This window comes from Arachis ipaensis, chromosome B5, assembly GCF_059453495.1.
Source record: "Arachis ipaensis isolate K30076 ecotype BB chromosome B5, ASM5945349v1, whole genome shotgun sequence".
NCBI classification, from domain to species: Eukaryota; Viridiplantae; Streptophyta; class Magnoliopsida; order Fabales; family Fabaceae; genus Arachis; species Arachis ipaensis.
Window position 1 is genome coordinate 143,038,613 of NC_142440.1, and position 15,727 is coordinate 143,054,339.

At 36.4% G+C, this 15,727-nt stretch overlaps 2 protein-coding genes, 1 long non-coding RNA gene, 1 other non-coding gene and 1 pseudogene across 4 annotated transcripts; 2 read left to right on the forward strand and 3 right to left on the reverse strand.

Moving 5' to 3' along the window:
* The first annotated feature begins 1,453 nt into the window (after window positions 1-1,453).
* On the forward strand, window positions 1,454-3,358 carry LOC107642095 (WAT1-related protein At3g18200-like). Its single transcript, XM_016345412.3, has 7 exons — window positions 1,454-1,647; window positions 1,731-1,793; window positions 1,896-2,012; window positions 2,158-2,392; window positions 2,476-2,634; window positions 2,725-2,876; window positions 3,124-3,358. Exons 1-7 carry the CDS (start codon window positions 1,457-1,459, stop codon window positions 3,287-3,289), a joined length of 1,083 nt encoding a protein of 360 aa, XP_016200898.1. The 5' UTR covers window positions 1,454-1,456; the 3' UTR covers window positions 3,290-3,358.
* Window positions 3,359-3,590: 232 nt separating this feature from the next.
* LOC148566052 (U2 spliceosomal RNA) lies at window positions 3,591-3,786 on the reverse strand. Its single transcript, XR_015885280.1, has one exon. It is a non-coding gene; the product is annotated as a U2 spliceosomal RNA (small nuclear RNA).
* A 60-nt stretch (window positions 3,787-3,846) lies between these two features.
* On the forward strand, window positions 3,847-6,300 carry LOC148566053 (uncharacterized). The gene is made up of 2 exons (XR_015883731.1): window positions 3,847-4,267; window positions 4,713-6,300. It is a non-coding gene; the product is annotated as an uncharacterized LOC148566053 (long non-coding RNA).
* On the reverse strand, window positions 3,989-5,055 carry LOC107641168 (phosphopantothenoylcysteine decarboxylase-like). Its single transcript, XM_016344673.3, has 2 exons — window positions 4,693-5,055; window positions 3,989-4,231 (listed from the first exon to the last, which is right to left on the reverse strand). Exons 1-2 carry the CDS (start codon window positions 5,053-5,055, stop codon window positions 3,989-3,991), a joined length of 606 nt encoding a protein of 201 aa, XP_016200159.1.
* A 6,696-nt stretch (window positions 6,301-12,996) lies between the features above and the next one.
* LOC148566054 (uncharacterized) lies at window positions 12,997-14,723 on the reverse strand (annotated as a pseudogene).
* Window positions 14,724-15,727: the final 1,004 nt, after the last annotated feature.

The window sequence follows — 15,727 nt, forward strand, 5'->3', positions numbered from 1 at the left end:
TCAAATTTACAAAGTAACATTTTGGCTCTTGAATTTGAAGTTATATCTTATTGAGCTATATTATCGTTATTGATGAGCATTTATTAAGTGGCATTTTAAGAGTTGAGAGTTGAGACCTTGAGGGGGGAAAAAGAAAAGAAAAAGAACACATTTCTCTTTCTGAATCGGTCAAAACAAAGAAATAACTAGACTTAAAAAAAAAAAAAAACTCACTTGCAAATAAATGGCAATAACCTTTTTTTTTTTTTTATGGCAATCACTTTGCATGTGCTAATGTGCTATACGCCATTTTCACTTCTAGAGCATACCCGATTTCTTTATGAATCATAAAATATGCAAAAATTATAAAGTCTTGCCTGTTTGATTCATGTTTTTATTGAATGCATTCAAAATAATTATTTGAGTCCGAAGCAGACAATGTCATTATATTATCATAAATATGTGGATTAGATTTGTGGAAAAGTAATCAAATATTCTTCTATAATGATTATTAATTTATTATGTACAGAGACTGAAAATTGTGACAACGGTCGCATTAGACATAAAGTCAGAAGTGAGATAAAGGGCTAATGGGAACATGGTAATACAAATGATGAAGGTTGGTCACTCTCTAACTGCCTGGCTAACATGATCTACCTATAATTTGTCTCCCTAAATTATTCAATCTAAGGTCAACGAGAAAAATATGAAAAAATAAAAAATTTTATGTATGCCAAAGTAAATATCAATAACTTAGGACATAAGTTTTTCTATAATTTTTTATTAAAATAATGTTCACACAATTCTTTGTGTATCTTACATATTTTTTTATGGTTCAAAAGATAAATTTTCATGGTATAAAATAGAAAATATACAAAAAAAGGTGTGTATAAAAGTAATGCATCATGTAACGTTTCTCATTTTTAAAAAAACTTTGTAAATTGCTTTTAGGCAAGTTTAGTTAGGAAAATAGAATAAAAATATAGAGATACACAAAAAGAGTGTGTTAAGTGTTAGTGATATGAGAAAATTAATAAAATAATAAAATAGATGTTAATGACTCTTGAATTTATAATGTTTATAATATGTAAGCTTCATTATCTTAATTCAATGATAATTAGATATTTATTTTTTTTATTTTACCAATTTTCTCACTTTAAAAAAATTTGATCCGACAAGATGCATTATGGGACAAATCATATTTATATATACAAATTTATGAAATGTGGATAAAATACTAAAAGATTATTGTATTGTTTTTTCGTTTCTTTTTATTTATTTTGTCTTATCTAAAAGGTCTAATTTAGACACAATCTTACTAATTGCTATTCTAATCATCAAATAACGTGCCTAACTACTTACACTAAAAACTTAAAATAAAAAACTGTATAATTTTAATATTCCTTCAAGATTTCAATCTATATATAGACAACTGCTCTATATTGTTGCCCCCATAACAAGTCTAAAGCAGAGAAAAATGGGAAGCAATATTGTAAGAGAGAAAGTGAAGCTTCTTGTGGCATTACTTGCACTGCAATTCTGCTTTGCAGGATTTCACATTGTATCAAGACTTGCACTAAACATTGGTGTTAGCAAAGTTGTTTACCCTGTATATAGAAATCTAATTGCTTTGATTTTGTTGACCCCATTTGCCTATCTATTAGAGAAGTGAGTTTCTTCCAATTTTCCTGCCATAATATTCTTTATGTTAATCATTTTTCTGACTCTTGTTACATATGTTTTGTAATTAGGAATCAAAGACCATCTCTTACACTATCTCTATTGGTTCAGTTCTTCCTATTAGCATTATTGGGGTAAGCATGTATAGATATAAGATTATATATAGTCATGATTGTTGGATTCCTATTAGTTCCAATAGTTCCTTCTGTTCTGTGATTTTTCATTGGATGTTGTAGGATCACTGCAAACCAAGGCTTTTACTTGTTGGGATTATATTATGCTTCTCCAACTTTTGCCTCTGCAATGCAAAACTCAGTTCCTGCTATCACTTTTATCTTGGCCTTAACTTTAAGGTAATCAAATCAAATCACCTCATCACATTTTACGATTAGCCTCCTCTATAGGGAGGTCAATGTAAGCGTGACGAATCAAGAGGATGCTGTGTGTAAGATCAGCTAAGCTTCTCAAAACCTTTATAGCTGTTGATTTCTTTGCCAGGCTTGAGAAAGTGAACATGGCAAGGAGAAATGGATTAGCAAAAGTTATAGGAACCATTGCAAGTGTTGGTGGTGCTACTATTATTACTCTATACAAAGGTCCTCCTCTTCTTCAGTTACAAAGCCATCAAACACTTGGAGATCATAATTCCGAAGAAATGCAACAAAATTGGAGATGGGGTTGCATATACTTGCTTGGACATTGTTTTTCATGGGCTGGTTGGATGGTTTTTCAGGTCAGATCATAATGATCATGGTTTTTTATTGGTTGGACATTTGTTTTATATATCTCATAAATGCAATAAGAATTTCTGTGCAGGCTCCTGTGGTGAAGAAGTATCCGGCGAAACTTTCGCTCACCGCGTTCACATGCTTCTTCGGATTGATCCAATTCTTGATCATAGCAGCCTTTGTAGAAACTGACTTGAGAAATTGGAAGATAGTATCATTACAAGAGCTTTTCCTCATTCTATATGCTGTAATCAATATTCCTTAACTTCCAACTCTCAAATATTAAGTACTTCTATCTATAAAATGTGAAAAGTTAATTTCAATTTTGATTACTTAGGGAATTGTATCATCTGCAATTGTCATCTTTCTTCAAACATGGTGTATCCAAAAGGGTGGCCCTGTGTTTGTTGCTGCCTTTCAGCCGTTGCAAACAGTCCTAGTAGCTCTCATGGCAGCAATAATTCTTGGTGATCAGTTATACTCTGGAGGGTATGAACAAAATTTAATTTGTTGCACCAAATTTTATTTTTATATGAAGGAAAAAAAGCTACATAAAATCTAGCTCTAATTGTAACATTTAATTCTGTGTTTATGAAAAATTTAAAATCGAATAATATTAATGAATGAAAATGGAGTGATGTGAATATTTTGAGAGTACCAATTAAATGTGTTCTAAGATTATATAAATGTTTCTGTTGAAAAGGAATGATTCATTCAAGTTTTTATTTGATTACAGGGTTATTGGTGCAATCCTCATTGTGCTTGGTCTCTACTTAGTCCTATGGGGAAAAACCAGTGAAAAGAACATTACTGAACCACCATCATCATTAACAAAGCCCTTGTTGCTGAATGAAGAGGAAGAGATTAAAGTTGATGATGCAGCTTCAAAAGACATACCATGAGAATGAGAGAGAGGGGTATCTGAACCACCAAATCAATGGTTATTTGGTTAACAACTTAGCATCAACAATATTGTTATCACATAATTATATTTATTTATGCGTAGCTGGCTAAGCTGGATTATTAATAATAGCACTTAACGTGATGATGACATTACATTCACATGTATATATATTATGAGCTTTATATATGAAAAGCAAATTTCCTACATTATTTGTTCATGTTTTGATACCATTAAATATAAACAAAGAAAAACAATTAAAAAATCTGGTAAACAATTAAAAAGATTTTAGACTTAATTTGGTGGGGTGCGCCAGGCCCATGCAGCAGTGTAAGGCTTGGGCGACGCTTGACAGGCCCAGTAGCAAGCTACTGTAATGGCCCATCCCCCTCAAAAAATAAATTTAATATCGTGTGGACCAATGGCCCACATATCAGATATTAAACTGATAAGAACAGATACTACACTTGATCTTAGCCAAAAGGCCGAGAAAGGTATGCTTATTAACGCGGCTTACTTGGCCTTTTATATTGATTCACAGAACATCACTTTTCACTGTCCAATGATGTGGTACTCTTCTTATACAACAAACAGCACAATATCAGTCACTCTTTTTTCTTGTTGATTCACCAAACAAAATGAACTCAGCTTACTGCATACCACAATTATAGACGCGTAATCTTTCATTCTTCTCAGTCTTTCACTTGATATTTATTTTCACAAATTCAGAAATGATTTCAGGATCAGGCATTTGCTTATGAGCGTTGTCTCCAGCTAGTGTGATTACATAGGGACCAAGTACACGAAGGGAATGAAGCTGTCTCTCTGTTAAAGGATTTGCCCCCATCAAAGGGTCCATCGATGGCACGAGATAGAGCCTCTTTTCGTAGTCCCATACTCTTATGATAGTTGTTAGCAAATTGTCGCACATCCTTCCAAGAATCTGCAACCATAAACATGCAAATGAAACAACTCTTATGTAAGATGCAACTTAATAACAGAACATTACATTTCTTAGCAATAAGTAGGAATATAAACTAAATAGCATGATGTAGATTTATTTGAATTATTACAAAAACATCCTTAAAATTGAGTTGTTTAGTAAACAAACAAAAGGGGCATTGTTGTAAGCAAGATATGAGTTCTTGTACACATTAGTTTTGATCATATAACGCAGCATATGATTGTTTTATACACAAGTCAGGTTCCAATCATGCGAGTAATGCAAAAGTAGAACATGTAAATCACTCTAAATAAGATGCAAACATACCGATCGAAACATTACATGATTTTTAGGAAGCAGGAAAACACATATATAGTACATATAAACTCTGATAAGCAAGATCTAATTCTTCTTAGTACAAAGTAATGTTTCTAATCCTATCATGTGAGTTTATTGATTACCTTTGCAATGGTATTTGCAGAAATTGGAGCAACGACCATGACATCAGCCCATTTAGAAAGAGCAGAGGGTAAAGGCGAACCGAGTAGAGGACCTGATTCTGACCAAACCCTCCCTTGATCTACATCGGAAAACATTTGCACATTATGTGGAAATGATGATTTATCAAGAAAAACCCGTGCATTTTCTGTGACCACAGTATTTATATCTGCCCATGTCAAGAAACATTGGCAAATCTGTCCGAATTTCGCAGCCGATAGGCATCCACAAGCAGCGAGGAGAACGCGAGGCTTCCTTGGAGGAGGACAAGGCTTCGGCCATGTAAAATTTTGCCCTACACTTTCCTCAGGTAATAATGAAGCCATCACAGTTTTGTTCTACAGGTACAGTATCTGTAAATATCAGAATTGCTATTAGACTTAATAAACAAAATGCATAATAGGAAAGAGGATTATTGATTCCTATAAAAATATCATAAGCACAGCCTCATAAATATGAAAAAGAATGATCAAATGGAAAATTTCTAATGGGTGGGAATGGGAATTACTTCAAGTCAAAGTTCAATATCACATTTCCAGCACCAAAACAAGAAGAGAAAGAAGCTTGAAAAGAGACATATATCAGAAATTGTAGCATAAGCCTGTTTCTAGTTTCAAATCTTCATGCAAGAAAGAAGACAAAAGACACAAACAAATGCACGATGAGAGAGAGAGAGAGACGTTGATAGCATAATGAAGCTAAAAGAAACCAAAAAACCAAACCAAATTTGGTTACACAATGCTACGTTATAGTAGTTGCTTCCATTCAGAGCAGAAAGAAGTGATGAACCGTTTCATGATGACTTAACAAGAAGAAGAAGAGAATAACTGAATCTTGAATCAGAACGCGCTATTCTCTCAAACATTGCAAGAAACGCATGACCCATGATTGAAGATACAATAAAAAATGAAAATTCCCACAATAATAATAAAAAGCCTCAATAATGATAATCAGAGATATCATCACCAAACCAAAGGGAAGAAAGCAGAAAGAAGAAGCAAAGAAAAGAATGAATTTAGAAGGAACAGTTGTATCACCTTCTGAGATTTTTTTTTTTTTCTCTGGTGAATGAATATACAGTGAGTAGAAAACCCGCCAGAATAAGCTTTTTGAGTTTTGGCAATGGTGATGGCTGATGGGTTTACACTTTACACACTGAGTTGGTTTTATATGGTAGTGGGGTTCAAGCTTTTCATGATGAATATGAACCTTGAAACAATAACCTTTTAATTTGGAAAATTGGATTAAATTCACAGTGAAATTAACTGAATCTTATATTTATTACCTTTTACCGGATCGTCATTTTCATCGTGTCAAAAGTTTTACATTATAAACTTAAAAAAGCATTTTAATTAAAAAAGAATAATCCATTTTCATTGATCAATTTTAGCTAGTTGCAAAGGGGAAAAAACTTGTAGAATTTAATCATACTCGCTACATAATCATTCTATTAAAATTTTACTTTTGTCACCCTTACAAATTTATCTTGTCATTTTGAGATATAATTTTGGGATTTTATCAGAAATAATTATTTTTCTATATCTGATTTTGTAAACCTAAATTTAGTAATGTGATTTGTCATGGTTAATAAGTATTTGCTTCTAATTAATCTTGGTGTCTTTTTGAATATATGTGTAGCTGTCTCTGATTGTTTATGATCATTTAAATTCTGTTGATTGGCTTTAAAAATGAATTACTTATGGTTCTGCTTATGAGTTGCTGTGGTTTTGTTCTGCATATATATGGCTGCGTATAATTAAAAATGCTAATTTTTCATAAGCTGCTTATGAGTTGTTGTAGTTTTGTTGCTGGAAACAAAACTATTGGTGCTTATGAGCTGTTGTGGTTTTGTTTGCTTGTGACTTCTTCTCAATATTTTCATGAGTTTTGTAAGATTTTGCGAGTGTTCAAGGCTTCTTGTGGTAGTCGAGATCCATTACTTGGGAGTATGGCTGAGAGGATGAAGCTTAAGTATGAAAAGTACTGGGGTAACATAAAAAATATCAATATGATGATTTTTGTTGCTGTGGTTCTTGATCCTAGATACAAGTTGAAGTTTGTGAACTTTAGCTTTGAAAAGCTATATGATAAGGATGATGCTGATTTTTTGGGTGCAAAAGTGAAAGAGACCTTCTCCAAGATGTTCGAATGCTATGTGAATGCAAATAATGGGGGTAGATCTTTTACTTCAGCAACAATAGATGGTGCATCAGATGTGGGAGTACCTGATGGTGACATGGCTGGTGATTTTTTCAAGGAGGTGCATTTTCATGAGATCATCAACAAGAATGAGGTGGATTTGTATTTGATGGATGGTTTAGAGAAGCCTCGTGATCAAAATACTTTTGACATATTGAATTAGTGGAAGGTAAATTCTAGCAAGTATCCTATCTTATCACAAATAGCTAGAGATGTCTTAGCAATGCCGGTCTCGATTGTTGCTTCAGAATCAGCTTTTAGCACTGGTGGAAGAGTGCTTAACAACTATAGGAGTTCTTTAACTCCAAAGACAGTTGAGGCATTGATATGCACACAAAATTGGCTTCGTGCTTCTCCAATGACAACCGATTTTGAGGAGCTTATTGAAGAGTTTGAGAAACTTGAATTAGGTGTGCAAAAAAGAAATTTGTAGTTCCTTTCATGGTTTATGTTTATAATTTATAATCTATATTATGTTTATCATCTATATTGATTTTCTTGTTTTATTTTTGTAGAAATTGCACCAACCGGAGAAGATGAGGATGAGTCTGGTGTGGATTCAGATTAAGCATGGTGGCTGTTTGGTTTTTATTTGTTTTAAAGTGACTGTTTCGGTTTAAAGTGTGTTTATTTTTGTTTTTCTGCTAAACATTTTTAATTGTCTTTGTTTTATCTTTAATTAAGTTGAATTTGTATTGGATTTGGATGTGATATACTCTTGTTATTCTAGTTTATTAAAGGTTTTAAACTTTATTTTATGGTATTTTAAATTCTGATTATTAGGTGTAAGAAAATCGAAAAAATCGACCAAACCAAACTGCTATTGGTTCGGTTCGGTTGTTCAAACAGCAGCCAACTGAATGGTTGGTATCCTTGTAGAACCGATCAGGTCGATTCGGTTAGTTTTCGGTCCAAAACCGAACCGAACCGAACCGAGCCGATTACACCCCTAATATCGGAGAATATAGACAACAAAAGAAATTTGGGAGGCACTCACTAAGTTGTACGAGGCAAAATCACTTCATAATAGGGTATTTATGAAAAAAGGCTCTATACTTTTCGTATAAGTGAATCCACATCAGTGACGGATCACGTCAACATTCTTAATACCTTATTTTCACAATTAATAGTCATAGAGTGTCAGATTGTAGAAAATGAACATGATGAACTTTTTCTCCAAAGTTTACCAGACTTGTATGATCAACTCATCATCAACATCACAAATAACAATATTGCTGATCAACTTTGATTTGATGATGTTGCTACCGTTATTCTTGAAGAAGAAAGTAAGCGCAAAAATAAAGATGATCAAACAAAAAATTCAAATCAAGCAAAAGCTTTGTCGGTGATGAGAGGTAGATCAACAGAACGTATCTCTAGTGAGAGTCAAAGTCGTGGTAGATCAAAGTTTCGAAAGAAGAATATTATTGTTTACAATTATGGCCAAAAAGGGCAGTTGAAGAAAGATTGTTGGTTCAACAAGAAAAGCATACAAAAAACTCCTGATGCAATTACCTCACATGGTTGTGTTGCAAACACCTCTAATGATCGAGATGTTTTGTGTGTCGAAGCTGCAATTGGTCATGAAGGAAATAAACCCTAGCTAATGTCTGGCTATTGGATTGTGTAGCAACATATCACATTAATCTACATCATGAGTGATTTAGCACTTATGAAACTGTTTCAAAGGGATTTGTACTCATGGAAGATGATCATGCCTTTGAAATTGTGAAAATTGATATCATTAAAATTTAGACGTTTGATGATTTCATCCATAAAGTTCAAGGTGTAAGATATGTGAACGGCCTGAGAAAAAATTTGTTGTCCGTTGGACTGTTGGATTCTCAATGGTACAAGATCAACATTGAAAGTGGATCGTTGAAGGTGACTAATGGTGCTTGTGTGATCATGAAGGTAAAATGACTAACAGCTAATCTATACTTGCTCTTTGGAGATATAGGTCGGGACGCAGCCGCAGAGGCATTAGTAGAATTTGCAAATCAAGAAGATACAATGATGTTGTGATATCAGAAATTAGGCCACATGTCAGAACGAGATATACAAGTTTTACAGAACATAATCTCTTTCCAGGGATCAAAATGATGAATCTACCTTTTTGTGAGCATTGTGTGACAAGCAAGCAGCATAGATTGAAGTTTGAAAGATCAACTGCTAGAAGCAAACACATACTAGACTTGATTTATTTTGATGTGTGAAAAATCACCAGAATTATCACTAGGAAGAGCAAAATATTTTGTTTTCCTTTATAGATGATTACTCACGAAGAGTGTGGATGGGTATTCCCTATTAAGAAGAAGTCAAATGTGTTTCCAGTATTCAAGGAGTTTAAAGCATGAATAAAGTTTAAAACTGCGAAGAAAATAAAATGCTTGAGGATAGATAACAAAGGAGAATATATTCATGGTGATATTATTGCATTTTGCAAGCTCAAGGGTATCTAGAGACAATTCACAGTTGCATATACACCTCAACAAAATAGTGTAGCAGAACGGATGAACATAACTCTTCTAGAAAGAACCTGAGATATGTTGCGATATGCAGAATTAGCCAAGTATTTTTGTGTAGAAGCAGTTAAAACAGCCTACTACGTGATTAACTGATCGCCATCAACAACAATTGGATTAAAAATACCAATGGAGATGTAGCAAGGTAAGCCACCCGATTATTCTTCTCTACATGTGTTTGGATGTCTTGTTTATGTGATGCTCAATTTCTAAGAAAGAACAAAGCTTGATCCTAAATCAAGGAAGCGTATCTTTTTGGGATATGTTGATAACATAAAGGGGAATCGTTTGTGGGATCTCACTGCCCACAAAACTATTGTAAGTAGAGATGTTATATTCGTTGAAAATCAATTGCAAAAGGAGCATGAAACTAATAGCAGCATTGAAGAAACTACTACAATATACATGAATGACAATTCTGGAGAAAAAAGACTCTTCTAAAGCAGAACCAGAGCAAGTTGAACAAAAACCAACTGAAACTCACAGAATAACATGCGAATTAAGAAGACCATCATGGCATGCCGACTATGTCATGACTTGCCACGATGTATTTTATTTTGTTACTGAAAGTGGATAACCATCAACCTCTAAAGAGGCCATAGATGGTTCAAATTCTTCTTTATGAATGACAGTCATGCAAGAAAAAAATGGAAGCACTACACATAAAACAAGACGTGAGAGCTTGTCCCACTCCCAAATAGAAGGAAAGCCATTGGTAACAAATGGGTCTACAAAATCAAGCGTGACATTCATAACCAGATAGAACATTATTGTGAAAGATTAGTGGTGAAGGAATTTGCTTAGAAAGAATGTATTGATTTCAATGAAATATTTTCTCCTATAGTCAAGATTTCTACAATCAGAGTAGTTCTTGTTATATGTGTTATATAGGATTTACATCTAGAGCAACCACATGTAAAGACTACTTTTCTTCATGGTGAAGTTGAAGAAGAAATAACCAAAAGGCTTTGAAGAACTAAGAAAAGAAATCTTGGTTTGCAGGTTAACCAAATCTCTATACGTTTAAAGTAAGTGCCGAAATGTTGGTACAAGAGATTTGATTCTTTCATTATTATTCTTGAGTACAATAGAGTTCAGTCAGACTATTGTACTTATTACAAAAGGTCTAGTAATGATAATTTCATCATTCTATTATTGTACATAGATGACATGTTAGTGATAGGTTCCAACAGTGATCATGGCCAAGAATCAAATGCTCTTGACGAAAACAAAACCTAGAAATTGACCTCTTTTCCAGTTGGTAAGAAGGTAATAGGGTGCAAGTGGAGTTTTTGAGTAAAATACCATCCTAATGGAAGTGTTGGAAGGCATTAATAAAGCATGTCTTATGGCAAAGGAATTCGCTCAAGTTCCTGGAGTCGATTACAAATATACATGCAGCCTGATTATCAAGTTAGGTACCTTGCAAGTTGTTTTGGCGCTTGCAGCGATAATAGGTTGGCATTTAAAGCAAATAGATGTAAATATAATATTTTTGCATGGCGAGCTTGATGAGGAGGTCTATATGGGAATGCCACAAGGGTTGGAAGCAAAACCAAGACAAATATGCAAGCTTGAAAATTCATTGTATGGTTTAAAATAAGCAAGTAGACAATAGAATTGAAAACTAAAATCTGTTCTTGTAAAGTTGGAATTCAAACAATGCAAGTTATATTAAAGCTTATTCACAAAGATAACTACAATGGAATTTACTAGAATTTTAGTTTATGTTGATGATTTAGTCTTGGCAGGAAATGACCTTAGTGAAATTGACAATTTAAAAAGGACACTTGATGAAAGGTTCTGAAGTAAAGACATTAGAGATCTTAAATATTTTCTTGGGTTGGAGGTAGCAGGATCAAAGAAAGGGATTGCTGTATATTAGCAGAAATATGTTCTTGATCTTTTCAAGGAAACATGATTTAAAAATTGCAAGTCTGTTTCAACTCCAATGGAGTATGGAGTGAAGCTGAGCAAGGATGATGGGAAGCTATTGCCAATTACGACTCAATATAGGAAGATCATAGGAAAATTACTCTATCTCTCAAATACTAGACCTGATATCATCTATGTCATAGAAAAATTAAGCCAATTTCTAGATTGCCACTATTGAGCACATGCGAGCATTACAAAGAATTTTGAGATATATCAAAGATTCGCCAGCTGCTGGATTTTTTCTGCAAAGTCAAATTTGAACATCACAGGATTTTCATATTCTAATTGTACAAGTTGTCCCGATTCTAGAAGATTTATCTCCGCATATTGTTTCTATCTAATAACATTACTTGTTAGTTGGAAGAACAAAAAACAATTAACCGTCACAACATTATCCTCCGAAGCAGAGTATCGTCCACTGGCCATAGCAACTATAAAAGTGCAATGGTTAAGCTATGTTCTTCAAAATCTTGGAGCATCCATTCAAAAGGTTGCAAGCATTTATTGTGACAACAAATTAATTATGTATATTGCCACCAATCTTATTTTCTATGAGTAAATTAAGTATATTGAGGCAAATTGTCACATTGTGGAAGACAAACTACTTGAGGGATTAATTCATTGGTTGTTAATATCAACTCATCATTTGGTTTAAGACATTCTAATCAAGTCTTTAGCACCTAGTTCCTTTAAGAATATCCATAGTAAGTTTAGATTGTTGGATATTTTCATAGCCAAACTCCAAACTTAAAAAAGAGTATTTCGTGATATCCAATTTTTGTTAATTTTTAGTTAGTTGGTAGTAGTAGTTAGTTAGTAAATAGATATTTATGATACCATCATAAATATTTTCTGTATTTAATAGCTATAGCAACTAGTACTAGTTGAGTATAAATATGAAAAGTTATTAGCGTAATAGTTGAGGCTCATCATGCAATGCAAGTTTTTCATCAATTGCTCATTCTTTTTTCTAATTCTTTTCTGGTTTCTACACTTTTCGAGCACTCACATGCAATCTTCAACAATAATTATTCTTAAATTAAAAATTTAGGGTAAAAAACACAAATAAACCATGGGAGGAAACTTGTTACATGAATAAGCCAAATGAAAAAGTGACTCACGAATCAGCCAAAGCCTATTTTTATATAATTCGAACCTATTTGGTTCGAACTCCATTTGAACATAAAACGAACCTATTTGGTTCGAACTTCACAGTTATAATTCGAACCTAATTGGTTCGAATTACTCTTGATTTCGTGCCTCAACTAATTCGAACCTAATAGGTTCGAATTACTTTAAATGCAAATTGAACCAAGATGGTTCGAATTAGTAAGGAACAGAGCTGAATATGTTACGTGCATGAGATCGGAATTGATGAATATGTTTCGTTTAAGGAGTTTTAAACGAAATGTATGTTGAACACGCATGGGAATAAATTAGTCTACGAGTTAAATTAATCAAGACATGATGCGGCAATTAAATAACATCAAAATGCAAAGTACAGATGTGTTCAGAGTAACACACACATACATCTAAAGGTGGATACGAAGTAACACTGGTAACAAAATACATAGACGAACATAGGTAACATACGACTCGGCACAGAAATCATCTAAAAAGGTGCAACCCCGTGAAGCAACGACGTGGAACCCGTGTCCTCTGACCTCTCCGGATAAACGGCTCCTGATCCTCGATCTCCTCGTCCTCGTCCTCGTCCTGCGGGGCTGGCTGTGTAGGCATCCTAGGCTAGACATATACCGGTCGGGATGAGGACGGCCCAGCAACTGAATGTGACCCAGCAGTATGTGCCGAAGCTGGGGTACCACCCAAAGCGAAGTACTCAGGAGGAGGCACGGAGGGCGGCTCATTCAGATCGACATCTAACGGTGTCTGTGTCCCCGTCGTCTGACTCCGCCCAGGGACAGCCTCATCATCATGCATGATGGCACTGATGTCATCAAAGAAGGGGGATCCAAGATCCCATCAAACCCAACACCGGCAAGTAAGTCTGAAAACGTGCTGCCTGGACTCACCCATGGCCTACTCTCCTGATGTGTGTGGTCGTCAGGGGGAACTCCAACAAAGTAATCTCCAAGCGGCCCCTCCCCAAGTCCAGCCTCAGCATGGGTAGTGGGATCTCCGGTGGCGTACCCCTGTCCACTAAGGCCACCAGCCTCACCATCATCCTGGCCTGCAACGGGTGCCCTCCGTCTGCCTCCACGCCCTCGTCCTCGACGACCACCCCTACCCGCGTCATCAGCCTCGTCGATAGCCTGCTCTAGCCACCTCCACTCACGCTGGCTCCGTCGTGTCCCGACACGAGCTCTCCTCTCAACCCGACGCCTATCAGGGACGTTGTCGACTCGATCCATGTCAGGAACTCGCCCAGGACCCCTCTGTGACGCCTCGACAGGAATAGGAACGCCCCTCGGATCCCCCAGATAAAACTCGGGTGACAAGAACCTCTTTCCATGCTGACTCCACCAGTCTAGGTAGGCGTGCGAAGGTCCAGGATCGGCAACAACATCGAACCGGAGGACGTGGTTCGCACGGGTCTCCCAAAGAATATGCCAATCCGGTAAAGCGGACGGGAACCAACGATCACTGCCTCTCCCGTCCTTCGACATCAAAAAGTCGATGTTCAGGGCGGGACGCGGGAGGGGCTGCACACCACCGAACTGCGGTAGCACCCTATCTACCTGATGCCACTCTACGACGACAAAGTATATCAGTGACATGACAGACTGCCACACCGCCATGTGTCGAGGCTCCAACGCCTCCGGATGCACAACCTGAAGTACCTCGGGGGAGCTATACGGCATCCAGATAAACTGCACAAAAAAATACCGATGTTATCACGCCAACTCCCTCTACAGAAACATCTGATGTCTAGTTATTCAAATAAAAGTAACCGGAATAACACTCACATCCCTGGCCTGTAGACCCCAACTGTAGGAACCCATCTCCTCAAGCCTAGCTACGTAGGGAAGCCATCTGATGTGAATGCGGTTGCCGGACTTGTCGGCAAACAGCTGAGTGCCCAACAACATCATGATATAGGCACGAGCAAAGTGCCGCACAATCTCCTCATCGGCTCCCTCAGGACACTCTCCGAAAGTCTCCTGGAACCAGGTGCAGTTTACTGCGAACTTCTGAACCTGGCTCGGAGGAGGAATCACTCCAAGCAACTCCTCGAACCACACCCAACCTGGACGTCCACCCTCGATATACACATGGAAGTCTGTAAGGCAACCGTTGACATAACGCCCGTCCACTGCCAACCCCAACTGGTACGCCACGTCCTGAAGCGTGATCGTGCACTCTCCGAAGGGCATATGGAAGGTGTGCGTCTCAGGACGTCACCTCTCGACGAAGGCGCTGACAAGGGGCTCATCTAACCAGAACCATCTATCGTTCAGCCTAGCCAGATGGTATAACCCGGCCATCTGCAAGTAGGGAACATAACGCTCATCAAGTGGCATGCCTTGTTGCCGCCGCATGCTCCTGATGCATCGCTGTGGCTGCGTATTAAACGGACCGCATTATTAGAACCACATACAATACTGCTAACCAAAAAATAAACTAACACAATAAACCAATTACATAAACCACTTACATAAACCATCAACACAACCGCATATAAAACCACGTACAAAAAACCACTTACGCTAAACCACCAACTAAACCGCATGCAAAACCACTAAAATAAACTATTTGCAATACCACTACAACCAACCACTAACAATACCACCTAACATAAACCACTTACATAAATCATTAATAGAAGCGCATATAAAACCACTACAACAAACCACTAACAATACCACCACGATAAACCACTAACATAAACTGCCACTAAAACCACATGCAAAACCACTAACTCAGATAAACCGTGTGCACAAAGTTTTCTATCTACTAACCTCGTCATTGATGACCCCGGCTATATGAGCAACCCCGTCCAACCGGTACAGCCTTGCAGGATCGTCCCCCATCAGCTGAGTCTTCAGTTCTACTATTTCTCGAATCGAATCTGGGTCGTTTTCTCTGGGATTTGGTGGGGTATGGAAAAGGATAAGTGGTTCGAATTTGCTTGATTCGAACTCCTTATATAACCCAATTGTTCATAATTCGAACCAATTAGGTTCGAATTATTGGAGGCAAGTAATCAAGAGTAATTCGAACCAATTAGGTTCGAATTAGTTGAGGCACAAAATCAAGAGTATTTCGAACCAATTAGGCTTGAATTATAACTATGAAGTTCGAACCAAATAGGTTCGATTTATGTTCAAATGGAGTTCGAATCAAATATGTTCGAATTATATAAAAATAGACTTTGGCT